The following is a 25,660-nucleotide window of genomic DNA, read 5'->3' on the forward strand; positions in this document are numbered from 1 at the left end:
CATTTCTTCCATTTTTAAATCATCAGTAAGTATTAAAAATTTTAAAAATTTCGTTGTCTAAAAATTTTAACAAAATTTTTTTTCAGCATTCTAAAGTATAGAGAGGGTGGGATATTATCTCATAGGAGGAAGGAAAGTCTTGATACTTATCGCATTTTTAAAAAAGTTTCATTTACATCATTCAGTATGACTCAGGTCGCCCCACTGTTTGTATTTTTAATAAGTGGATTTGTCATTAGCTTCATCATTTTTTTATATGAGAAATGTCACAGACGTATTGTACTGTATTTTATAAGAAAACCATGTAGGAAAATCAAGAAAATTAGAAAACCGAAGAAAACCAACCGTTTGTATAATGATGGGAAGCCTTTTTCAATTTATTCTCAGCACAGAGAGCCACAGCCACGCCCCTTGTGGCCTTATACCCCATAAAAAGATTACCGTAATATGGTAAATCACAAAATAGTACATAATATCACTATGCCATTGAGTACAAACATAAGCGCCCGAAGTGAACGGTCGGTTGTAGTATGTGTGTGTCCAAGTCGTGTATATTGTTTTTCTTACCAAGGGCGCTCACTTAACCACTTTGGGCCCGAAGAGTGCAAAAAACTTTTCTGCCCGTGGGCCCAGAGTGATTATAAGGGCGCAAAGCGGCCGTTCAAGTTTGTACCCATAGAATGGAAATGAATATCAAGATAATGTACTTTTATTGAGAAAATTTTTAAACAAAGCTACTAAATAAACCGTTAGCTAGACGTACATAAATATAAATAGTTTTCGTACAATTTTTGCAAAGAAAAAAAATCTCGCCTGAAAGTCAGATGTTTTAGAATAATAGTGCCCAAAGTACAAACGTTTTTTTACTTTGCGAAGGATCAAAAAACTTGCGTTAAACCAAAAGTTTTTCCGATTTTACTTCTCAGAAAACATGAAGTTGAACTTCCAAAAATTTTGGTAATTTCTTTGTTGTAATCAAAAGAGCGTCGAAATGTTTTAAAAAATGTCAAAAAGGAACGAAACTTCATGATAACTTTCTTAAAATTTATTCTTGAAATTCGAGACTGTAATCCAAAACTTTGAATAGGATACCTATCATTGTTATATTGTTCATAATTTAACTGATCAGACAATTGCGAATAAAAGACAATGGAATAATTGGAGTTACGAACTAAAAACAAGAGAAATATACTGTTAATAATTAAAGGCAAAATATATTAAATTTTTTTTGTTGGTTAAATCATTGTAATACTTATAAGTGTTGGTTTAAAGTTGGAATGTTTTTGCGTCTTCCTTGAAACTACGGCGTCAAGTATAAAATTATATTCTTAATCATGTTAAATCATTTTTTGTTTAAATGGTGCTTATTCTACCAAGGCAAACACAAGGAGTATCACGGGTCTGGTGCTACCCTGTTGACATGCAGCACCAGGTGCAAAGATAATCATGTAGAGCATCTAACCTTTTTACGTTACATTTGTGGTTTTAATGTAAAACCGTCATAGAATTATTTTATCAAACTCAAACTTTAGGAATTTTCTACCCAAAACATGAGAGGCTGACAGCACATTCAGTTTTTCGTTAATTATGTGCCAAGAAATACGAAAACAATCATCATTCGGAGAGAAAATAAAATTTATTTTACTTAGAGCATAAAAATTGTTAACGATGATCAAATAATCGATTCATAATTAATAAGCAGAATGGCAAGTTTATTGGTCACTTACCACTTTACGTAATGTGTGTTAACAATATTAAGAGTCTTAAAGTTTGTTTTTTAATGTAAGTTATAAGAAAAAAAGTTAATCAATAAAAAAAAATGCGAATTCTAACTGTGGTCTCATTGGTTCGGAAGCCGTGTAAAATAAAGGTCCCCATTGCTGCGTAAGTGATGAATCACATTAAATCTAAGGCGGTGTCTTAATATGCCAAAGACAATAGCATACGTGCAAAGTAAAATAGCAATGTATATAGCTGTTATACGCACCGTTCATCAAAATGGCTGTAACATATATATAAAAAAAGTAAAGTAGATTCTAAATTAAACATTTTATTAAAGTATTTATGATATTAATAGTGTATCAGTGTACTTATTTGTAAAATTCTATAAAAGTATCGAAATAAAGATCATGTGAGTTTATTCGTTCGTTTTTTTTATGTTTTACTTATGTACTCTATACTTATATTTGCTTATGTACCCCGAAATATTGTGGAAAAATGGCACGTTATTCTTGATCTTTTTGAAAAAATACAAAGACAAAAAGTTTAAATTAATTTTGACGGAAAAATCTGGCAAAGTATGTATGATTGTTACAAGCAGGTGTTAAAACATCACAATTTTCGCTTTTTTATTTGATGATCATTTTAATAATACATCCTACAAGTAACTTTTTTTGCAAAGTTCTTTGTTTTATTGATCAAAATTCTCAACGCTTGAAAAAAATGAATCATCATGTTGTCGATTAGTTTAGTTTAAATCAAGATTAACAAGAAAATTTTGATATTTTTATAAATGTAATTATGAAAAGTTTTATGGAAGAAAAATATGTGACAACAGACCACTTACTTCATTGTCAGTTATACGCGATAACAGAGAAAGTCTATGTCTAAAAAGAAACTAAAAGCTTTTCTTAATGGATAACTTCAAAGTGAACATTGAAACTTTATTAAATTATGTTTTTTTAATGGTATTTTATAATTTTTAATAGAAAAAATTTACACCTAGACTAGATAGAAAGTTCGATTTATCTATTGAACCATTAAATTACTATGTTAAGTCTTGCATGTACATTTTTTTGCTAGAGATATCTCTTGTAGCAACAATGCCTCAGTTGCGTCGAATAGAGTAAAGCCTGTGTTTTAAATTTTTATCTTTCCATTAATGTGATTGAAACTATAAAGTCTCAAACTGCTTGGGTTGATTATTCGTAAAAAAATAGATAAAATGGAAAAATGACATCATTTATTATTTCTATTTCTACATTCTCTTTTGTCAGCTATCACCATGAATCATCCGATATTTTCAATGTTGATCAAAGTCTATTCATGAATAATTGGCTCATTTCTTTGAGGGATAAATATACACAAGACATTGTCTGAGTCGAACCACGCCTCAATCTTATCAACATCATACTTTTCTGAAATGTTGAAGCTTAGGATGGTTTCGGAAAAAGTGTTTTTGTCCACTCTGTTTTCAACATTTTTAACGCCCGTTACAATAATGGATTTACCTTTGACCTAAAAATTAAACATATTTTTCTTATTAATGTATTTTTTCTAATCAAAAAAGGTACATACATATAAGTTACGTAGTATCATGAGATATCTGACAGGTAGAGATTTTTTTCTTGCCTATTGTTTAATCAAAATTTTTCACGAAGCAGAAAGTGAGTACAGTTAGCAGATACTTTTTCAACTTAATTTAAGCATTGAACGAAAAAAATTTTTGGATATTTAATCAGTTAAACAAGACGAAGACTTAAACAAAGCACTTTTATACTTACGATGGCGTTGAGTGTATCCTTTACAAATTCTGCGATATCTGTTTGCTTCAGAATGTCCTACAAATACGCCTTTTTATTTAATTTTAAAGAAATATCAAGAAAATAAAATATTTGTGTATCGTTGCTCATGGCCTTACCTTATCATTATTGGTTAGGATGTCATAATCTTTGCTTGGTTTAATTTCTAACTGTCTTGCCTCTTTAGACGTGTCGCTCGGAGTTATGATTTGCTGACCCGCGAGCGTACCTCTATAATCATCCCATTTAGGGGCTGGCCAACACGAATTAGGCTCATTGTTTTCGATCATTTTGATAATAATATTAGTGTAACGCGGCTTTCTTGAATAGTAAAAAATAGAAGCTTGAATTTTGGTTAAAGTTGCTTGATTAGAACCCTCTTGTCTTCCGGTCTCGCAGCGGAGAATATGGAATTAATTTCTTTACGTAAGTGGAGTGCCTCAACCACGCGGCAACTAATGCTTCACAGACGATATTAGTTGCTGTCATGAAAGGCTCAGTTGTAGTTAAGTCAGATATGGTCACGTGATCATTTATCATTAGTCCAACGGATACAAGATGGTGCTACTGTCCATTTGATAAATTTCTATTGCTAAAAAGGAACTAATTTTTTTCTTTCGACTTAAGGAGGCTTGGGCGTTTGGTGTCGTATCTATTGAGGGGCCCCTGTGGGGTACTTGTCATACAAATGATTCTTTGTAATATTTTTTTTATAATCATTTTGATTATACACATGTGTGAATAAAATAGCAATAATACGCGGAAAAGTAATTGGGAAAATTGATATTAAAAAATTTATTAGTTTTCCCAAGGTACCTTGTGTAAAAATGACGGCCCTGCCACGATAAAGCTGACAACACTGTACTCTCTTGCTCTCATCTGCTATTATATATCTATACTTGTGTTAGACTTAAATTTTCATGCTTGTATGTTTATGAATGTACAGCGCATGCGCACTTATAGTACCTGAACAAAACAATTCTCATGTTCGATGTTTTCCTCGCTATTTTCTCAAAATTTAACGTGTTGATCCTATTATTTTTTTTAAATAATAGATTCTTTATACTTTTAAGTACATGTACCAATTTAATAAGTGGGCCCACAGCTTTTTATTGCGGTAAGGTAGTCTATTGAATTTCGGGTTCCGTAAGGTTGCGTGTTAAAATGACGAATTTTCACAAGCGATTTTCTCGAAAATAAATGTGTTGACCTACCTATTTTGTTTTCCTAAAAAAATCTAGCAAACTTTATCTATATAATCTCTGAATTTCAGACCTAGCCAGCATTTAATTCAAAATCGCCCAAGCCTCCTTAACTGACTGAACTATAATCAAGCCTTTTTCGAACACAATCTTTAGGATATTGGGAATCTCAAAACGTCACGGGACTTTCGCAATATAAATTATATATGTTTGCAATACACACAGTGTTAATGATAAGCAGTACTAGAGGTATACATAGTGTTTAGATACTGTCTATTATAATGATAACAACGAACTTCGTACGATAAAGTAATGCATCGTTACCTACACACATGATAGATTTGTATATTGTATATTGGTCCTCCTCGGAGCGGTAGACTCCAAGCTGTTTGTATATATAGACTATGTAGGTAGAGTCACCGCATAGTTATTTATTGTTATGTGGTCGTGGTGCCGCAACTGTAGAGTTGCAGTTCCATCGGTATCCGAGGTTAAGCTGCATTTGGCGCGGTTAGTACTTGGATAGGTGATCACTATTCAAGTCTCGCCCTTTCACCTGTACTCTTGATTTTCGTAGGTCGATTAACTACTCCTGACGCTTCGTCTACGTGATCATAGCTATGACGTAGTTGGTCCAGGTGTTTATATACGTATTTAAACATATGGTCATAACTCAAATGCACCGATGTCTAATGAAGGACGTTTATCACACAAAGCGTTTTCTACAGGATCTTCCTGAAATTTGTACAGGATGCTTGTGATGATGTTAGAAAGTCAGATGTAGAATTTAAGACCATTTCACAAACACCGTTTTTTAAGTATTAAATGTTGATAATACTTAAATTTAACACGTAACCTTACGGAGAAGTCACATAAAAATGAAATTTATAAAAAAATGGTCTGAAGAATTTGTCCTATTTTTTTGCATGATACAATACTATAAAACTGATATAATACTGAATTTTCAGTGGGATCGACAAGTAATAGCTTTAAGGTTTTCGAGTGCTTGTTCAATTATTCAATTAATATATAATCCAAATTAACAATCAGCAATGTGAATGTGAGTGTGTGTACGCGTTGAGGACAGAAATGTTTCTACACTTCCCAACATCAATATTGATGATTTGTTATGGTTTAAAATATTAATATAAGTACTGCGAGACCAAACGCTTTAGTATCGAATAAACAGTGTAAAAATAAAATGCATGATATTTAATATTTAAAATGTGTTTAATCCTTTCCCTAACAAAATTAAACCAAGACCTTATTTATTCTAATTGAAATTTAAACTTCATGTTTAACTGCAAGTATTTAGAACTCAAATTTAAATTGAATCCCTAATTTTAATATTCCCAGTTTTAGAGTAAAAATGAATTTAATTGTTTATTGATTGGTATTACCAATCAAATTTGATTGTTTTGTCAAAAGTATCATAAGCAACGCTTTTTGTTTAAAGGATTTTGTTTTTATTATTAAAACAAAAATATAATTATTAATTTAATCGTATACCTCAATTTAAAACAAACGAGAGCATGACGTGTAAAAGAAGTTTTGGCAAAAAATAAAAAGAGTTAGAAAACGCTGAAAAAAATTACGTTTTGTTAAAAACATCACGTGAGTGCGTGAATTTTTCCAGTATGTTTTCCAAGTGTATCTTAAAAAAAAAGAATTCTGAATTCCATGTTTTAACATAGGCTTTTATAGGGGCCACTTAGTAATTGAATTATATTTAAGCAAACGTTTGAGTTAATCAAAAATATTTTCTCAAAAATTGTTTTCAGTTAAAAAAAGCTTTAAAAATAATGAACGAATACAAAAAAGGCTCCAAAAAAACCCTTAAAAAATTATAAGAGTCCTTGTTAAAGTGTGGAATCTAATGATTCTTTTTTTTGAAATTATGTCTAGAAAAAAATATTGAAAAAATTAATACGCACATACAATATTCTTGAAAAAACGTAATTTTTGAATGTTACCAAAAATTATTTATTTATTTATTTTTCACCAGTACCTTTTTTAGTCTTTCGTTAGTTCGGCTTGTACCAGAATCTCCAAAAATGCTTTTCTAAAATTGTTCATAAATTACGTTTTACTAGGTTTCCGAAAAATGGTACAGAGTTGGGCCAAAAAAGTTTCTAACTACAGTTTAAATTTTACATAGTAAAGGAAAAATAATGAAAATATTATAAATAATACGTTAAAAAAATCTTATTCGAGGTGCGTGATAATATTCTAACTAAAAATGTCTTATAAAAACTGATTAAATTTTTTTTCGTCTGTTCTTATTCAGTTTTTGTACTCGGAAAACCACCTAAAAAATAATAACGTTCAAAAGTTAATTTTTCTCATATCTATTTTTTTACCAGCACAAGATTGAACATCAGTAAATCGACAAATTCAGTACTACCATCTGAATGACAACACCAAAACAGGGGGTTTTGAGTATTTTACATGGAATCTTAAAAAAACTAAGAAAAAAACTTTTTATTACAATTCTACATAATACACATGAACCCCCCTGTCTTAGTGTTGCCATCCATATGGTCATACTTAATTTGTCGATTTACTTATGTTTAATCTTGCGCTGGTAAAAAAATAGGAATGAGAAAAATTAACTTTTGAATTTTAATGTTTTTTAGGTGGTTTTGCAAGTGCAAAAACCAAATATGAAGAGACAAAAAGAGATAGAAAAATTTTATCAGTTTTTATTAAACATTTTTAATTGGGATATTGTGTTTTTAGAGAAATGACCCATATGGACCAAGAACTGAGCCCAAAGTAAGTAAAGAAAAAGTAAATACCTGCCGCAACAAGTACATGAAAAAGTTAAGAAGTTTTTTAAACCGTGAAGATTGGAGATCTAAAGTATTTTCGTCATCTTTTCTCTTAATCACGGGTTATATTGTGATTTAAAAGGAACAGTTTATTCCAAACGATATTACTGTCACGACGTTGTTTATTGGATAGAAAATAAAAAGTTATTTTAAAAAAGCACTATTTGTGGCAAGATAAAAACTTTTTTACTACCCGAAAATGCCCCGTCCTCCTTTTGAGGAAGGCCATTTTCAGGTAGTAGAAAAATTTTTATCCGGACAAAAATGGCACTCAATTAAAGGCATCAATTTCTTTTTTTTATTCGTTGAACTAGGAAACGGCTGGTATAATATATAACATGAACCAAATTACACTTTTTATATTCCAACGGTACTCGTAATAAAAAAACAAAGATTACAAAATTACTTCCGATCTCTATGAATTATTTATCAAATTTTCTAACTTTTGTAAGAATTGTAGCAGTTATTTCTTTATACATACACTTTAGGTTTAGCTCTTATAGTTCAATTTGGATGTCGGCTGCTGTCTGCACGCTTCCGCGTATACTTTAACCATCGATGGGTGCATGGCGCGGGGTCCAATCGCGTGCTTCGATATACGCAATACGGTTCGAGATTCACCGACGTATACCACCAACTTTACGACAAAAACGTAACAGAAAGTTAACTTTTTCGTGCTCAAAGGTATAGTATGAAGTATGACAGTAAATCTCGAAAGCTTGATGCGTATTATCGAAGCACGCAACGGTGTGTTGCAGACTGCAGAGTTTAGGGTTTAGTGTGTTTACGCGAATTGTACATGAGTATATAAGGGGTCGTTGTTGACGCAGAGTATCTACATCTACAATAAAAATACTGCTATTTTTTTAATAAAAAAAATGGCAGGATCCATCGAAATCCCGCTAAGGGACACCGATGAGGTGAGCAATATTGATCGCTTTTTACTTTCGTCTTGTGCAATAACTGGTGTTGTGAATTTGTTTTGTGCGCCGACTAACCTCAAAATCAGTTGTCTGTATTTTTTTCTTTTCTTGTTTTAATGAAAGTGTACATTGTTTTTCTACCAACATGTTGCTTAGCTTTTAAAAAACTTTTATGCTATTTGGTGTGTTATAAATATTTTTTTGAATTGTTGAGAATAAACAAGGAACTGTGGTACTTGCATGTAAGCAGCTGTGCAAACATGTATTTTGACAGCAACTATGTGTTTTAAGTTAATGTTACTGCTGATAATAAATACCCAATAAATTACTATTGTTCCCAAGTGTAACGCTTCTCAAACAAATACCCACTGTCACCTGCATTTTAAAGTATTGCCTCTATGGAGCTAAAATTTATTTTAGTTGCATGCTTGCTCTCAAGATTTTATTATAATTTCAGCATAATAGAATATTATCCGATATGATTAAACACTTCATTTTGTACAGGTCATAGAATTATGTTTAGATCAACTACCTGATGGTGACGAAGTGCTTGGTATATTACGACAAGAACATGCACAGCTCAGTATTTGGGTCAATTTGGCTGTAAGTTTTACATCATATCATTTCAAATCCAATGTAGTGACTTTCCAGATCATGTTTAACTAATTATCTAACATTGTTTCAGCTTGAGTATTACAAACAACACAAGATCGAGGATTTCATTAAAATTCTCGAATCATCTAGAATCGATGCAAACAATGATTATCGGGATCATGAGAAAGATCAAATGCGGGCGTTGGACATGCTGGCTGCCTACTATGTTCAAGAAGCCAACCGTGAAAAGAATAAGGATAAAAAAAGAGATTTGTTTATGAAGGCAACTCTGCTGTACACAACGGCTGACAAAATCATCATGTATGATCAGGTGAGAACAACTGATTTAATTTACTTCTGTTTATTTTTACCTTGGGGTTAGATCGCTCATTGACAATTTTTTTTCTTTAGAATCATTTGCTGGGAAGAGCCTACTTCTACTTGATCGAGGGCGATAAAATGGAACAGGCTGATATCCAGTTCAACTTTGTCTTGAATCAGTCACCAAACAATATCCCATCTCTTTTGGGAAAAGCCTGCATTGCTTTCAACAAAAAGGACTTTAGAGGCGCTTTAACATTTTATAGAAAAGCCCTACGTACCAATCCAAATTGTCCAGCCGCGGTCAGAGTCGGCATGGGCCACTGTTTTATGAAACTGAACAATCACGAGAAAGCGCGCATGGCTTACGAAAGAGCTCTGCAGCTTGACAGCCAGTCCGTTGGAGCACTGGTAGGCCTCGCCATTCTGAAGCTCAACGAACAAAACCCAGACAGCATCAGGGCTGGCGTGCAAATGTTTTCCAGAGCCTACACCATAGACTCGACCAACCCCATGGTACTGAATCACTTGGCCAATCACTTTTTCTTCAAAAAAGACTACAGCAAGGTTCAGCATCTGGCTCTGCATGCCTTTCACAACACCGAGAACGAATCGATGCGTGCCGAAAGTTGTTACCAGCTCGCAAGATCATTTCACGTTCAAGTACCATTTTTTCCTTACATCCAATTGTCCGGTACCATGGTATAATCAATCCGTATTTTTTCAGCGCGACCACGATCAAGCCTTCCAATATTACTATCAAGCGACGCAGTTTGCCTCATCTGCCTTTGTACTACCGCACTATGGTCTCGGTCAAATGTACATGTATCGCGGAGACAGCGAGAACGTAAGCTGCACTCGACTCCGAGAACCCATCACGCGCGCAATTAACACTTGATTCGTTATCAGGCAGCTCAGTGCTTCGAGAAGGTCCTCAAAGCCCAGCCGGACAATTACGAGACGATGAAGATTCTGGGCTCGCTGTACGCCAACTCGAGTTCCCAGTCCAAGCGAGACATAGCCAAGAATCACTTGCGCAAAGTGACCGAGCACTATCCGGAGGACGTCGAGGCTTGGATCGAACTCGCCCAGATCCTCGAGCAGAGCGACTTGCAGGCCTCGCTCAACGCTTACGGCACGGCGACTCGCATCCTCAGCGAGAAGGTCCAAGCAGAAATACCACCGGAAATCCTCAACAACGTGGGCGCTCTGCACTACAGGTAAGTGTTCACCTGCTGGAAGAAAAACGTTCCTCCGATAAAAGCGTGCATGAATTTCTAGACTCGGCAATCTCGAGGAGTCGCGCGCTAAGTTGATGGAGTCGCTGGCGCGCTCGAAGGCCGACGCGGAGCACGACGCCAACTACTACAACTCCATCGCCGTGTCGACGACGTACAATCTGGCGCGCGTCTTCGAAGCCCACTGCATGTTCGACAAAGCCGAGAAGCTGTACAAGGACGTCCTGAAGGAGCACCCGAACTACATAGATTGTTACCTGCGGCTCGGGTGTATGGCGCGCGACAAGGGCCAGATCTACGAGGCGTCCGATTGGTTCAAAGACGCGCTTAGGATCGACAATGAGCACCCGGACGCCTGGTCGCTGCTCGGCAATCTCCACTTGGCCAAGCAGGAGTGGGGCCCAGGGCAGAAAAAGTTCGAGAGGATCCTCAAAAACCCCAGCACCAACAACGACGCGTACTCGCTCATCGCACTCGGCAACATTTGGCTGCAGACTCTGCACCAAAGCGGCAAGGAGAAGGAGCGCGAGAAACGCCATCAGGAACGAGCTCTGGCCATGTACAAGCAGGTAAGCACCATTTGGCTGGTTGAACGACGAGGTGGAGATTGATGATTTTCGTTGGTGGAAACAGGTTTTGCGTACGGATCCCAAGAACATCTGGGCGACCAATGGAATCGGCTGCGTGCTCGCTCACAAGGGCTACACGAACGAGGCTCGCGACATCTTTGCCCAAGTCAGAGAGGCGACCGCCGAATTTCCCGACGTCTGGCTGAACATTGCGCACATATACGTCGAACAGAAGCAATTCGTCAGCGCCATTCAAATGGTCGGTTCGATTTATTTTCTCTCTCAACATTTTCATCAACAGCTGTCTTGACGCTTTTTTCCCCCGTTTGTAGTACGAAAATTGTCTCCGCAAGTTCTACAGTTTCCATCACGTTGAAATCCTGGGCTATCTGGCCCGCGCGTACCTGAAAGCGGGCAAACTAAAGGAAGCCAAATTTACGCTGCTCAAGGTATTTGTTATCATCTCATAGATGAGTAATTTTAAGGGAAATGGTCTGAAACATTGTCGTTCGCAGGCGCGTCGAGTAGCACCCCAGGATCCAGTGTTGCTGTACAACGTGGCGTACGTGCTCCAGCGACTCGCCACAATGATACTGAAGGACGAGAAGTCGACCCTGACGACGGTGCTGCAGGCGGTGCACGAGCTCGGCTTGTCGCACAAGTACTTCCAGTACCTGGCCAGCCACGGTGACCGCATGGAGCAGGCGGCCGAGTCCGAGTCCCGGCGCTGCCAGGATCTCATGTCCCAGGCGCAGTACCACGTGGCGCGGGCTCGTAGGCTCGACGAGGAGGAGCGCATGCTGCGGAAAAAACAGGAGGAGGAGCGCATGGCGTTCAAGATGCGCCAGACGGAGGAGCAGCGCAAGCAGGAGGAGATACGCCGTCAGCGCGAGGAAGAGATGCTACAGAAACGACAGGAGTACGTGGAAAAGACGAAGAACGCGTTGGTGTTCAACGAGGTGCCGAGCGAGAAGCCAAAGAAGGGGGGCAAGAAGGGCCGGAACGACGAGATCATCAGCGGGGAGAGCGATGGCTCGGCTGACGATGAAGGCAGGGCAGGGGGCAGTGACGAGGCGCCTCGGGAAAAGAAACAGCGCAAGAAAAAGGGCGAGCCCAGGGATAAGTCGAGCAAGGGCAGGCGGAAGAGGGACGCCGAGGACAGCGGTGATTACTTTGCTGAGTTTTTTTCTTTGCGAGAGAAACGAATTTTTACTGATCATGTGTTTTTTTTTTCAGCAGGTTCGGGTGGCGATAAGCCGAGCAAGAAACGCGGAAAGAAGGGACCAGCTCCCAAGAAGGAGAAGTTTGCCAAGAAGGACCTCGTGGTGGCAAAGTCGCGCATCAGGTCGAAGGAAACGATATCGACGAGCGAGTCGGAAAGCGACAACGAGCGCTCGAAACTCAGAAGCGGGTAAGAAGCGGCAATGTGCTCAAGTTGTTCCCCCCCCCTCCCCCAACATATAATCAATAAAATTCTCTTTGGGTACGTTGACAGGGACGAGAGCGACGTTGGCGGACCACGACGCATCACCTCGGATACAGAAAGTTCGAGAGCCTCGCGTTCGCGTTCACGCTCAAGATCGGCTTCTGGTTCTCGCGGTTCTCGATCAGGCTCTGGTTCCCGGTCGAGATCAAGGTCGAGGTCAAGGTCGAGGTCGAGGTCGAGGTCAGGGTAAGTAATTCAATCTAAACACGCAGGTCCATCAGCTTGTGAAGCTTTTTGTACATGGACCACTGATTGGCCTTTTTCCAGATCTCGTTCTCGGTCGCGATCGAAATCCCACTCATCGCGCTCAAGGCGCTCTTCAAGCTCGGATCGCTCGGTACGCTCCAAAAAATCCGTCTCGCCCAGCTCAGCGAGATCGAACAGCGGCTCGCGACGCAGTGGGTCACGAAAGAGCGGCTCCAAGTCCCGCTCCCGCAGCCCCGCCGGGTCGCACAAGAGTGGCAGGAGTTCATCCAGGTCCCGCTCCCGCAGCCCCGCTGGATCGCAAAAGAGTGGCTCCAGGTCCCGCTCCCACAGTCCCGTTGGCTCACACAAGAGTGGCAAGAGCGGTTCGCGCTCCAACAGCCCCACTGGCTCGCACAAGAGTGGCTCCAGGTCCCGCTCCCACAGCCCCGCTGGCTCACACAAAAGTGGCTCCAGGTCCCGCTCCAACAGCCCCGCTGGCTCACACAAGAGTGGCAAGAGCGGTTCGCGCTCCACATCGAAGTCAAGGTCGAGGTCTAGGAGTGCTTCGCACTCGGATAATTGAGATGGAGAGCGCTGATGGAAGATGTTGGTTGAGTTGGCGCTCGGCCGTATCAGCGGTGGGCCGGGCGAGTGTTGTGATTTGGACGACGAGGTTCTTTCAGCGAGGACTTGAGTTTTTGGACATTTGTGTTGTACAAACATGTAAATCGAGGATTTGGGTTGGCTTTGGTATCAATCAATTTTCATTTAGGTATAGAAAACGATATGACGATGGTTTGTAAGACTCAATGACGCCTCGTGCAGAGAAATTTTGAGTCGCTAAATTTGTATGACATGATGTGTTGTTGAACGCATATGTTTTTTTTTTATTATCTGGGTTAGTTGAACGTTTGACTTTTTGCCGTGTGTGTACGTGCAAACGCGATGTTTCTTGTATTTGTAAAAATTATGCAGTTCATAATTATTTTGCAATTAAGGTTATAAAATACATTGTGTATCAATTATTTTACTGTAATGATCAAAGTGTAGAATAACATTTTGAAACAAAATTCACACCCTTGTTTATTCGTTTACCCTGGAAAACTATCCCTAAACGACACATTCGAGATATTATGGATTTAAAAAAAACAAGTACTCTTGCACACACACCAATTCGGTGAGTATCTTGAATCTCGAGTCTTGAGATGATTATCAAGATATTTTTGTAGATGATAACATCGTGCCAGGTTAGGTTGGGTCCAATGATGTGACAGGTTTGTTGTGTTTACATTACCATACAGGTGTTTGACAATTTACGGACACACATTTATTTGTTTCTATTGTTTTAAAGTGAGTATTTTGTTACATCAAGTACATTCAACGAATATCATTTCAATCCAACCCAAATCTCTGACTTTGATGTTAATATAGTTTCATTGCCAGTAAATTAAGAGTACACAATAGATAGTTGTGCAAAAAAACTGTTAATAATTCATCATGATTATTTTGCAGGTTTCAAACATGGCCGGTTACTTTGAAGAAATGGGATGGACCCCACTGGGTAACGCAGAAGCACCAAACCATCTCATACAGATGGCCCGTTTCTTGAGAGATTCCGGCATGTGGGACTTGTTGGGCGAACAAGAAAGATTGCCACCTCCAGCCTCCAAGGACGCCGTCCAGAGTTTGGAGGAAGTCAAATTCAAGGGCGACAATGGTGTGAGATTTCGCGAACCTGTTGGAGTGGTGTCATTGTTCTAAACGTCACGTATTTGTTTAATCATTGCAGAAAAGAAGGGCCAGTGTCCTGTTTGTCTGAAGGAGTTTGAAAAGGGAATAACTGCCAAATTGATGCCTTGTAAGCACACTTTCCACAAAGAGTGCATCGAGCCTTGGTTGGAAAAGGTATGGCCACTCGTAGCAGCGATGAGCCATGGATAGTTTAAAAAACTTCAAACGTGTTTCAGACGAATTCCTGTCCGTTGTGCAGGCACGAATTGCCCACAGACGACGAGGACTACGAGGATTTTAAGAAAGAAAAAAAACGCAGGGTGGAGAGGAAAAAGGATCTAGAAGTGCTGCACGACTCCATGTTTACCTAGTAAACGTCCAATGCTGGAACGATTAAATTAGCATTCCTGTGTGTGTTGCCTAATGTTGATTCGTGGTTAACTTTGAATGTACACATGTGTAGTGGGTTTTCAATCCCACTACAACAATACAATTGTAGAAGATTTTATTTGTATGAAAATTTGAGCTTACGATGTTAGTTTATTATGTCACAAGTTTTTATCATTAGATTACAACGAGTATGTTAAACACAGCACACGTGCACATAGTCACATCGACAGCAAATATAATGTAAATTTTAAAAATCAAAACTAATCCAAGCTTCAACTTATTGGGTAACAATCTCCACATTTTTGATATCGGAATATAATTATTATACACTTGGGAAACGTATATGTGAAATATTCTAATCTCGAAAAAACTAGAGATAGCTTAGAAGTTAATTTATGTCGGTTGATTGTACCAACTCATGGAAATCGTTCGAAATTTACGTTTAATGATCCAGAATAATATATTATCAATATTCACTGTAACGTAATTTTTCAAAGTAGTAAAATAATGATAAAGATACCTATTAAAATCTAAATACATCACAAAAGACTCTAAATAATAATTTCAAGCTCATTTCTACGACGAAACGTTCAAAATTGTAAATGTCAAACTCCTCAAGTATGCAAAATCACTTGTGGGATCACAGACATACATTCTCTATTCCACTTTATTATAAAAATAACGTATGTTTCTCCAAGTGACAGAGTACTGTATGAATCCCTCAGTTGAGATAAATATACCCTTGACGAAGTTAATTAACATTTTTGAATCGTGCCTTTTAGCTCTCGTTGTACATTCTTGTGTGCACTTTGGCATTGTTCCCGAGAGACGATACCTACATGCATCTTGACACGAGGGACAAGTCGTTGGACGATCTCTAAAATATATTCAGGGTCGGTGTCGGCGATCAAGGCTCGTCCCTCCCGATTTCATCGAAAACGCGAAATTAGCCGAACCACAACTGTATACCGGAGCAGGGGGTAAGAGAGACCATCGAGTTGGATTGTATTGGGCGAAATCTCGCGAGTACAATGTTGGATCGATGCGGTGATTTTTCATCCGCGGGGATGCTGGTGATGGGTGTGGTGCTTATAGTTTTTGCTGTTGGTTCAGCGACCGGTCAGCAACAGAGCAACAATCGTCTGCCTCACGTTTTTGGGGACAGTGAGTTTTTTTTCACGAATCATCATGTTTCATTTCTTTGTTCTCTGTTTATTAACTATTACGAAATGCCAGTGTTGGTGGGATGGTGTTTAATTTGCGAGTTTTTTTTTTTTTTTTTTTTTTTCAAGAATATATAGCGAGCAGAAATCCGTCTACTAGTATAGAGTGCATTTTCTCTTGTTGACGAGCTTTGTGAAAAAAAAAAAATAATAATTTACTCATAGAAAAATAAAGATAAAACTTGGTTCAGTGTAAGAACCTTGTGACGATTGAAATAAAAAAAAACGTAAGAAATACTTGGGCTTTTTTAAAATTTATCTTGTATTTATTAAAATTTTATTATGTTTTGACCAAACATAGCACACGTATTTAATTAATCAAAGAAAAATCATTAAATTTTTTATATTATAACGAGTAAAAAATTATCGTCCCGCTATTTTGTCGTATACTATTTAATTTACTTGAATAAGGGGTTTGGATTTGATTTTTTGAAGAACCAAAACATTTTACTTTTATTATAATTTAAAACAATTCAAATTATAATTGTATTACGTATTAATAATTACATTGCTTTTTTTATTATTTATTATACTTAAACGTGCTATAATATTAAGAAAAATTATGTTACACATGTATCGTTATAATAATTGTTTTATTGTAATAAATAATAAATAATAATAAAACGGAACATTGCAATTCAATATCAATATTAGTAAACAAGAAGAAACTTAAAAAAAATTATGTATGATTTTTTTTTATAATAATAAGTAACTCAATAGGTTACATTATTCTTACGATTGTTGTGTAGATAAAAGTGTACATCCATGCGAGGACTTTTACGTGCACAGCTGCGAAAGCCAACGCAAAAAGCCGAACGGCTCGTTGATGTCGGAATTCAGATCACTGGTGTCCGAGGCTCAGAACAATCTCGTAGTCAAGTTAAAAGGCACATTTGATTTTCTTATTTTTTATTATACATTATTTAAAAAAAAATGTAAATTAACATTCAAAATAAATACATGCGACAGCTGAGTAGAAGATCATTTTGTAAAAGCTTAAAAAAATCTGTATGTTGAATATAATTAAATGAAAAAAATTGTGTTTAAAAGTTTTTTGAAACACAGTAAATATGTAACTCAAACAATTTTTTTAAATACATTATTGGAAAAATTGTTTACATATATTTTTAATACTTATTATTTCATATAATGTATTTTTCTAAAATACTATGTAGCATAATGTATTTACTAAAAAAAATTTTAGATCTTAAGAAAGAATAATCTTATTTATTTGTAATTATAGTTATAAATAAAGTAAAAAATAAAAACTGGTCATAACTGATAAGAATAAATAATGATGTGATTAAATAATATAATAATATTTATCGTTGTTTATTATCTTTTATTAATTCGTAAATCTGTCTAATTGTCATTATAAGTTATTTTATCTCTGTGTTTGTAAAAATGTAAAATCTAAATTGATAAATATCGATTAATGCCGTCATCTAATAACATTAAATAATTTTTAACAACAATGAGTTATAATTGTTAATAACAGATCATTTTTATTGTATTGTATTATGTACCAGATAAAAAAAAAATAATTTTTTCGGGTACCAATCGATCTCGTGAACAAAAATATGATAAGTGTTGAAAAGTTTTAATTATAACTTGTGACAGATAATTGTAAACAATAAATCTTGTTTGTTATTTATACATCAAGTTGTCTCAAATGTAGACTTTATAAACTGTTATTGTTATTTTTTTAAACTTATTGCTTAAAGTAGTTGTTACCAATTAATCAAATAAAATTATTTCCACTTGGGGATTGAAAAATTTTTTTTGTTAATTAAAACCACAAGTTGTTCTACTCAGCTACCGTAAATTGGTATGAGAATATAATATGAGCCATTAAGGAATAGGGTTTTGAATAAAGTACTTGCAACTGTTAAATATTACTCTTTTTTTTTCGAAATTAAACTGACTTTTTTTCTGGAACTTGACAAACAGCCATTATCGAGGGTAATGTCGGAGCAGGAGAAATCGCAGAAGGGCCCTTTCAGATCATGAGAACTTTTTACAAGTCGTGCATGGATACAGGTAAGACAAACATTTTTTTATAAATGAAAATTTTTTTTTTCTTTTTTTTTTTCAACTCATATTCGTAAAAAGCCAAGTGCATTGCCATTCACAAGGGAGTTTTTTTTATTGCCCCAAAGACAAAATAGACGAGTTAGGAATCGAGCCGATAGCAGCGGTTCTGGCGGAGCTCGGGGGTTGGCCGATTTCACGCGATGACCACCCGGATGTAGCGGCCAAGAATTGGCAGGATATCCATTTGTTTTACGGTAAAATCGACGTATCACCCCTCTACGAAATCACCGTGAACGATGACGCTTTTAGGCGAACTCACACGATTTTGGTAATCATTTAATGATCTGTAAGGAAGAACAGTGAGTGGTTATATATATATTTTTTTTTTTTTCGTACAAACAGATAATTTTTACTAAATTTTTTATGAAGTAAGGTTTAATACACTTTTAAAAGTATGTGAATTTATAGTTACAACGTAAAAATTTTTTACCATTACTTAAATACTTAAATTGAAGATTCTTTGAAAAATTCAACTAAAACAGAGTTTTTTTAATTATGGTGATTAAAACTTCCAACGCAATGATATTGGTATATTAATTTGATTATTGTCTAAATATATATTATTGTATAAATTATTATAAAAACTATATGAGGATATTAATAATTATTATGTACTAATTTGTCTTTAAAGCATTAATTTTCAATATTTAGCTACTTTGTAATCTTGTGTAATATAAAAAATTATTCTAATATTTATCGAAAATATTATAAAGAAAATTTTAAAAATTGAAATTAACTTTTGAAAACTCTAAAAAATTTTGTTCGTTCTATTATGGCATGGAACAATGTACTTTTAAATTTGAAAAAATTTCTCACGATTAGCTAATTTATTAAAACTGATTTTCTATTTGAATAAATTAATGGTAAAAATATATTCGAAATTACTACCGTTGCATCAACAGAAAGGTATTAAAAAATTATCAATGGTTTATCTTCACTGTAAAACCCTATAGCTGCGCCAACCAAAGACGACAAGCATTAGAGGACTACTCTTGTCGCAGCAGAAGCACCAGCAACAGGCAAGAACATTCCATTACAAGTACGTCGATTACATAAAGACGCTAGCCCTGCTCGTGGCGAACTCGAGTGGGATCGCGGATCTTTCCGAACAAAACGTCATTGCAGGCGTTGAGCAAATAGCTACCTTCGAAGCAGAATTATTTGGAGTTGCGTATGTGTGTGGAGAAAAAAATGCAGTAGTTGTCAGACTTGGGCACGAATAATTTTTTTATTCCATGCCAAAAACGTTAGTGTATATAATTTAAAAAGTATACAATTCATACAATTTTTCAATTGTAAAAAATACAATACATTATACATGATCAAAACATTGGATACACGTATGAAAATCGGTTGAAAAAACTTTTGTCAGCAAAAACAGTGCGAGAAAAAAAAATTTAATTAAAAAAGTACTTGATTTAAAATAATTCACAGTAAACTTTAGTATACAAAATATATTGCGTTTACCTGCTAGAAAAAAAAAAAATTACTCATATTTTATTCTGAATTATAATAATAATGAATATAAAAATTTTTTAGCTAAAAAATACATTGAAAGTCCGTGCAATAATTGTGCCCAAGTCTGGTAATTTTGACTTTGAAACTATATACGATAAACTCAAAGTGCCAGGCTATTGTCACGTACGATATCATAGCTACGCGTACGTGCGCCCCTTCTTCCCTGGGCCTACTCAAGACAACTGTAGAATGTCCTTACCTTCTATAGGAAAAATCATGCTGTAAAAATTAAAAAAAAAATATTTCAAATTTTAAATTACCGTAGTTTCAAAGTAAAATTTACTGCATATATTTTTTCGTACAGAATTATTAATTTTCTCGCACTGGGATCAATTGAAATGTCTTTTCAGATACTCGAGGCTCCTGGAAAATCGGACATTTATCGTCCCGTGGTTCTCAGAAAGTTTCAAAATGTCACAGACCAGTTTGCGAAGAATAAGTCTCATAGGGTATGAGAAACACGTACTTTTGGATTATTTTTTGTTTGTTTTACATCTCATTGTTTTCGTCAAAATCTGTTCTCAGATTGACTGGGTCAGTATCATAAACAAAATGCATCCCGAGAAAACGTTGGTATCCGCCGACGATGTGGTCGATGTCTCTACGGTCGGTTATTTTACAAAACTCATGCAATTGTTGCATAAGACGCCTTTGCAGACAATAGGCAAGTGTATTTTATTTTTTCTCCACTAAAAAAGTACTATCACAAAATTTGCCATTCGTTTGAAAGATACACACATAACAATTTATACTTGGTAGAAATTATCATTTTGACAGAAAAAAAAAAAATATTTCGTATTTTTCTCAGTAATAGTGGGAAAAAAAAAATCTTTACAAATTAATTTTTCAGTAAACTACCTCCACTGGAGATTCGTTAGTCAATTTCTTCCGTACACCAGCAGTAATTTAAGAAATTTTTACTTCGGAATGCAGAATTTTATGGAAGATCCCATTAAAAACACTCCCAGGTATTTCAGATAATGGTCAAGTATTTTTGGTTGGTCATTAATCGATAAAAAAGTAGGATTTAGATTGATTACTCCCTTCTATATTCGAGATGGAGATTGTGTGGGTTCGAGCCTTCCTTCGACCCCGTCATTTCTTTCGTATTTGCCAATGCATTCATAACAGAAGAAGTCGAAAATTGTGTAAGTGATGACTAATTTTACTTTCCACAAAATATTACTAACGTGTTACTTTATCGAGTAAATTGATATTCGTAAATTTTTTATTCGATTGAAGGCAAACGAGGTACTAAAAAACGTCAAACAAGCGACCGTAAGGACGATAAGAAGTTCGCTTTTGCTCAGTGATGTCGAAAAATTACGAGCAGAAAATAAAGTCTCTGCCATGAATTTTGTCCTGGGCATTCCGGAATCTTTGAAAAATTTTTCAGTAATAAGTGACTACTACAAAGAGGTACAAATGTATAATAAAGAGTACATTAAATTTATTGAAGTGCCTTATTTTTATTGTTTTAGCTATCAACGTCTGAAAACTATTTCGAGAATTTATTAATTCTGCGACATTTTTACAAAATGAAGGAATTCGAAGTCATAAGAACACCTCACTATGCACCAACGTATGAATTTAGTAATTTATATTAATTTTTACTTTTTTTTCTAATGAATTTTAATGATGTAACTTTGAAGTTGTTATTCACCCATTTAAGGTCAAATAAAAATTTCTTTAAAATCACAACCATAAGCAGTATTGGTTCGGCCTACGAATTTTTTGAAAATCGCGTTCGTAAGAAATTCAAATATATCCTAATAAATAATCCAATCGATCTACAAGTTGATAAAGTAAAAAAAAAAAAAAAAAAAAAAAATTAATTTCAGTAATCAAAGTGGAAAATCTTGTGGCCCCGTTGTTCGATCCAGCCTATCCAGAGTAAGGAAATCCCAATATATACAAGTCTTACAATAATACGCTTATACAAAGCCACTTTTGTTAATACACCCTAACATTTCAATAATAATACAAAAGCCAAAATGTGTATGCACATGAATGTTTTTGTATTCGATTTCAAGATACAAGAAGTATGGGATATTGGGTTTTGTCATCGCTTATGAAATAATGCATGCTTTCAATGATGCAGGTACAACGAGTTTTTTTTAAATAAAATACGTGTGATGTATGTACTGATTGTTGAAAAATTAAGCTAAGGTAGAGGTGTAATATTTTTTTTTTTTTATTAATCAGACTCCATTGGAATCGAGAGGCCACGCAGACATTTATACTCCGAGCAAACAAGGCTGAAATTCTGGAGCAAGCACGAGTGCTTTATGAACCAGTACGACAAGTATTATATTTCTCACCCACTTAATTCAGAGCGGAATTTATACGTAAGTATATAGGTACGGTATATAATTTATTAATTTTAAGCAAACGCACAAGAGATCAATTTTTTCAGATTTATACCTTTTTTGTTTATCGATACAACGTGCTGGTATCGAAATATCTCATGTTTTTACGTAAATTTTTAAATTGTTATTAAACTTCAATCAAAGATTTTTCTCCTTTAGTTAATTAACTATAAATTCACAATCTAAATTTAACTAGCTATTAAATTTAATTAAATGTTCTCCTTTAAAAATTTGGATGATTAAATATTAGGTGTTTCGTAAGAGAAGAGAATTTGCTTTCATTTATTTATGTGAATTGATTATTTGAAAAATAAAAAAAAGTAATACTTCATTGACATCCATAATTAAAGCATAGAAAAAACATATTTTAAGGTAGTTGTTTCCTCAATCAAAAATATAACAAAAGGTACGAAATTTTCAGTAAAACTTATATAAGTATCGAGAAATATGTATTCCATATACAAAATATGTATTAATCCCAGATCGATTTACCATGTAGTTATTGTAATATCCTCATCAAAAAATCACTCATTTCATCATCTATTAACGTAGGAGCGATTTGCAAACACTACATAGTCTCAAATTTTTTATTAAATTTGTTCATCAATATAAAAAAAAAATAAATAAATAAAAAAATTAATGAATGAGAAAAATTAAAACAAAATAAATCACAACAGCAAATTGATCAAGTATAATACTTAAAAAATCATTCTACAAAACATACACTTCTATTGTAGCCAACTCTTAAATTTTTGTTGGTCGTAATCAGTAAAAAAACTCTCGCTCTCCTAAAAGAGTACGTTAAATGAACAATTATTTTCTGGAAAACTGTGAAGCTATACAGTGTCTGAAAATGTTATATGTTACTCTAAAATGTGATTGTTAATTCGTATAAATTTTTTCAAGGAATTCCTAAATTTTTGGGATACAACCTTCTTAAACAATGCATTTTCTGGACAATGCTTGTAGCTAAAAAAATTCTTGGCGTCTAGGTCGACGGTGAAAGATCAGCGTTGGAAAATATCGCCGATTCGTCGGCTATTCAAATAGCCATGCAAGCTTACCACGATAGTCACAACAAAAAACAAGTACACCCATCCGAGGAGAACGACAAATCCTTTTTCTCGTCATTCGCTAGTGTACGTAAATGCTATACAAAAAAAAAAAATTCTAAAAATATAAAAAAAAAAAATATTCAACTGTTCTTGCAATATTTCAGCTTCTATGCCGGCCGGAGCTCGAGGCATTTTATCTGAGCCGCTTCAATTTTGCTTTACGGACACTGCCTCGATTTCGCGTCGTTGGTTCTTTAGCAAACATTAACGAGTTTGCCCGGACGTTTTCTTGCTTGAAAAACACCCAAATGAATCCAGCCATCAAGTGCAATTTTTGGAATTAAGTTTTTTAGGCACTCCTAAATTTTGTTTGTTTGTAAATTTAAGGAGCGTAATACAAAATTCATAAAAGTGAAAAAAATCATTAAAAAAAAAGATGTGTCATCCTGTTATTTTAAAATAATATTAATGTAAATTCGTTGCCTAATAAAAGATAATGTAAACATGTATATTTTGTTTTTACGCTGGACATGACATGTATTGTCTAAAACATTTTTTTTCTTTTGAGACTTCGTTAGCGTATGCAAAAAAAAATATTTCTCACTTTATTAATAAAGGTAAAGTCAGGTGTTCGTTGCGTATGGGGTGCATATGTTTACTTTAATGGTCGTTTAATTTTCTGAATATCAAATTATGGACGAGTAAGAGTATACATGGAAAATTAATATCATTGGGAATAAATGTTTTGTTAGTGTATAAAAAATCTCGTGGGTTGGAATTATTCATAAAAAAGGTGTAGTGTAATGTGGTTCTTGATGTCGTGGAAGGTATAGATTATTAATACTCTCACTTGGTTGAAAAACGTTACTTTACACTGCCTATCGTGATACGCGTAGACAATATCCATTAACATATCATTAGCTGCGTGTATCCAATCGCTTCAAACGTGTCGAGGTGTGTGCGATAATTTTGGAAATCGATTTTTTGCAGTTAATGTACAAATTCACTGGGTATTCAAGCGAGTAAAACGAAGCTCTTTACTTGTGCACATAAGTAGTATTTTACAATTTAAATTACACAAAGAGGCATTTTTTAAATACATTTTTAAATAAGACGTAATTTCGATAAGATTCCTAAACAATTTTTAGCTTAAATCGAGAAACCCCTAGGTGAGTTTTTATTTGTTTAAATCTAAATGTATACTTAGAGCCACGAAAAATAATGAAAAAATTTTTACTGATCATGAGCATGTATACGCATATCTATACTTTTTTTTTTTTTAATTTTTATAGTACTCCTAGCAGTTGCGGAAATGTTTTGATATCTAAAATGTATGTACGTGCGCGTGTGTTAATGAATTATCGTGGCCCTTTACGAAAAAAAGACGATTCAAAATTTTTTTTGATTCACAAGAAAAAGTATATCACTATTTGCTTGTGGTGATGTTGAATAGACTACTTAAATAAATAAAAACAGTATGTTAGCTATACCATCGAACTCAATGTTAATTCACCTCAAATTATGTACAACCTTTTGGCTACAGCCTAGAAACCTTTTTTAAGTACTATTTCCAGATTAATTATAGCACAATAATTCCACTTTTTTGTTTACCTTGATTATCGCTTTTTTTACACAACCTTTAATAAATTTATAGACGATTATATCTGTACGAGAAAATTAAAGCAAAACCACTAAAGATCTCGTATCTCAAGAAGCTCTTATAGTAGCTCAGAGAATCTTTCGTAATTACTGATTTTGCACATAATTATGAGAATAACTGAATTAAAAATGAGAGAAAAGTGAGTAAAAAAAAAAATGTTTTATTATTATTGAATTGAGGCTTTACACGTAAAGTTAAGAATAAACACAGCAAAATATGTAAGTGAATTGGTTTTTACATGAATTTTTTTGTTATCACACAGAAAACTGTTATCATTCATTTAAGTGATTAATAATATACTCCCTCAATCAAAAAGGATACATTTTTTGGGTGATCATTAACACTAGCTTTCACAATGATGTAGCTCTGTCATTGTTCATGTAAAAACTTTTTTTTTTTCTAAAAACATAAAGTTTTTACGTTAAGTTTCCATCAGTCTTTAATAAATGAAAGTTTCAAAATTTTTTTACTGATTAATTAGATAAATTAGATTCATACATTTTTTGGATTAATGGATTTTTAATGAATAATTGGACACTTCCATTACTTATCTGCACTACTTACTAATGGCTAAAAACTATTTTTTAGATGTTCAGTGTTAACATTAAATATAAATTTAAAGATTTAGTACCTTAAAGTGCAGCTGAGTAATTATTATTTCATTTTCTTTTTTTTCCTATACTGATAAGCTCATGTAGTACATAGCCCAACTTTACTTGGCTTTTTTGTAAATTTTTGTTATTAAATGT

General features: G+C 34.7%; 4 protein-coding genes across 7 annotated transcripts; 3 read left to right on the forward strand and 1 right to left on the reverse strand.

Moving 5' to 3' along the window:
• Positions 1 to 2,988: 2,988 nt before the first annotated feature.
• Positions 2,989 to 3,967, reverse strand: LOC149373896 (uncharacterized). The gene is made up of 3 exons (XM_089595395.1): positions 3,641 to 3,967; positions 3,504 to 3,560; positions 2,989 to 3,237 (listed from the first exon to the last, which is right to left on the reverse strand). Exons 1-3 carry the CDS (start codon positions 3,809 to 3,811, stop codon positions 3,040 to 3,042), a joined length of 426 nt encoding a protein of 141 aa, XP_089451521.1. The 5' UTR covers positions 3,812 to 3,967; the 3' UTR covers positions 2,989 to 3,039.
• Positions 3,968 to 8,358: 4,391 nt separating this feature from the next.
• Ctr9 (RNA polymerase-associated protein Ctr9) lies at positions 8,359 to 13,539 on the forward strand. Of its 2 annotated transcripts, none has more exons than XM_014361739.2 (13): positions 8,359 to 8,474; positions 8,982 to 9,080; positions 9,163 to 9,402; positions 9,483 to 10,055; positions 10,120 to 10,239; positions 10,302 to 10,612; positions 10,674 to 11,199; positions 11,264 to 11,458; positions 11,532 to 11,648; positions 11,715 to 12,363; positions 12,436 to 12,610; positions 12,695 to 12,871; positions 12,953 to 13,539. In XM_014361739.2, exons 1-13 carry the CDS (start codon positions 8,433 to 8,435, stop codon positions 13,452 to 13,454), a joined length of 3,726 nt encoding a protein of 1,241 aa, XP_014217225.2. In that variant the 5' UTR covers positions 8,359 to 8,432; the 3' UTR covers positions 13,455 to 13,539. The 2 variants fall into 2 exon arrangements, with proteins under 2 accessions (XP_014217225.2, XP_014217226.2); XM_014361740.2 differs by having other exon boundaries at positions 12,439 to 12,610.
• On the forward strand, positions 12,863 to 15,252 carry LOC106645799 (E3 ubiquitin-protein ligase RNF181). Of its 3 annotated transcripts, none has more exons than XM_089595108.1 (4): positions 12,863 to 12,881; positions 14,373 to 14,579; positions 14,661 to 14,776; positions 14,839 to 15,252. In XM_089595108.1, exons 2-4 carry the CDS (start codon positions 14,393 to 14,395, stop codon positions 14,971 to 14,973), a joined length of 438 nt encoding a protein of 145 aa, XP_089451234.1. In that variant the 5' UTR covers positions 12,863 to 12,881; positions 14,373 to 14,392; the 3' UTR covers positions 14,974 to 15,252. The 3 variants fall into 3 exon arrangements, with proteins under 3 accessions (XP_089451234.1, XP_089451233.1, XP_014217227.2); XM_089595107.1 differs by lacking the exon at positions 12,863 to 12,881 and adding an exon at positions 14,157 to 14,221 and having other exon boundaries at positions 14,384 to 14,588; XM_014361741.2 differs by lacking the exon at positions 12,863 to 12,881 and adding an exon at positions 14,252 to 14,313 and having other exon boundaries at positions 14,384 to 14,588.
• A 385-nt stretch (positions 15,253 to 15,637) lies between these two features.
• On the forward strand, positions 15,638 to 23,595 carry LOC106645794 (endothelin-converting enzyme homolog). The gene is made up of 17 exons (XM_089595106.1): positions 15,638 to 16,156; positions 16,965 to 17,102; positions 18,166 to 18,255; positions 18,375 to 18,577; positions 19,263 to 19,475; positions 20,178 to 20,276; positions 20,353 to 20,491; positions 20,678 to 20,795; positions 20,885 to 20,975; positions 21,070 to 21,246; positions 21,309 to 21,409; positions 21,500 to 21,576; positions 21,669 to 21,720; positions 21,861 to 21,928; positions 22,033 to 22,175; positions 23,189 to 23,335; positions 23,416 to 23,595. The coding sequence occupies exons 1-17, from the start codon at positions 16,024 to 16,026 to the stop codon at positions 23,593 to 23,595; spliced, it is 2,169 nt and encodes a 722-aa protein (XP_089451232.1). The 5' UTR covers positions 15,638 to 16,023.
• The last annotated feature ends 2,065 nt before the right edge of the window (positions 23,596 to 25,660 follow it).

Source organism: Copidosoma floridanum, unplaced genomic scaffold (assembly GCF_036245765.1).
Source record: "Copidosoma floridanum isolate Cflo_tuat_1 unplaced genomic scaffold, Cflo_Japanese_pri ptg000025l, whole genome shotgun sequence".
Taxonomy (NCBI): domain Eukaryota; kingdom Metazoa; phylum Arthropoda; class Insecta; order Hymenoptera; family Encyrtidae; genus Copidosoma; species Copidosoma floridanum.

Coding starts and splice junctions, on each gene's coding strand:
- LOC106645794 (XM_089595106.1), top strand. CDS start 16,024: ATGTTGGATCGATGCGGTGATTTTTCATCCGCGGGGATGCTGGTGATG. Junction 20,492..20,677: donor GACGCCTTTGCAGACAATAG/GCAAGTGTATTT, acceptor TTAATTTTTCAG/TAAACTACCTCCACTGGAGA. Junction 20,796..20,884: donor CCCATTAAAAACACTCCCAG/GTATTTCAGATA, acceptor TCTATATTCGAG/ATGGAGATTGTGTGGGTTCG.
- LOC106645799 (XM_089595107.1), top strand. CDS start 14,393: ATGGCCGGTTACTTTGAAGAAATGGGATGGACCCCACTGGGTAACGCA. Junction 14,589..14,660: donor CAAATTCAAGGGCGACAATG/GTGTGAGATTTC, acceptor TAATCATTGCAG/AAAAGAAGGGCCAGTGTCCT. Junction 14,777..14,838: donor TCGAGCCTTGGTTGGAAAAG/GTATGGCCACTC, acceptor AACGTGTTTCAG/ACGAATTCCTGTCCGTTGTG.
- LOC149373896 (XM_089595395.1), bottom strand. CDS start 3,811: ATGATCGAAAACAATGAGCCTAATTCGTGTTGGCCAGCCCCTAAATGG. Junction 3,561..3,640: donor TCCTAACCAATAATGATAAG/GTAAGGCCATGA, acceptor GCGTATTTGTAG/GACATTCTGAAGCAAACAGA. Junction 3,238..3,503: donor AGGATACACTCAACGCCATC/GTAAGTATAAAA, acceptor TTTAATTTTTAG/GTCAAAGGTAAATCCATTAT.
- Ctr9 (XM_014361739.2), top strand. CDS start 8,433: ATGGCAGGATCCATCGAAATCCCGCTAAGGGACACCGATGAG. Junction 8,475..8,981: donor CGCTAAGGGACACCGATGAG/GTGAGCAATATT, acceptor CATTTTGTACAG/GTCATAGAATTATGTTTAGA. Junction 10,056..10,119: donor CAAGATCATTTCACGTTCAA/GTACCATTTTTT, acceptor GTATTTTTTCAG/CGCGACCACGATCAAGCCTT.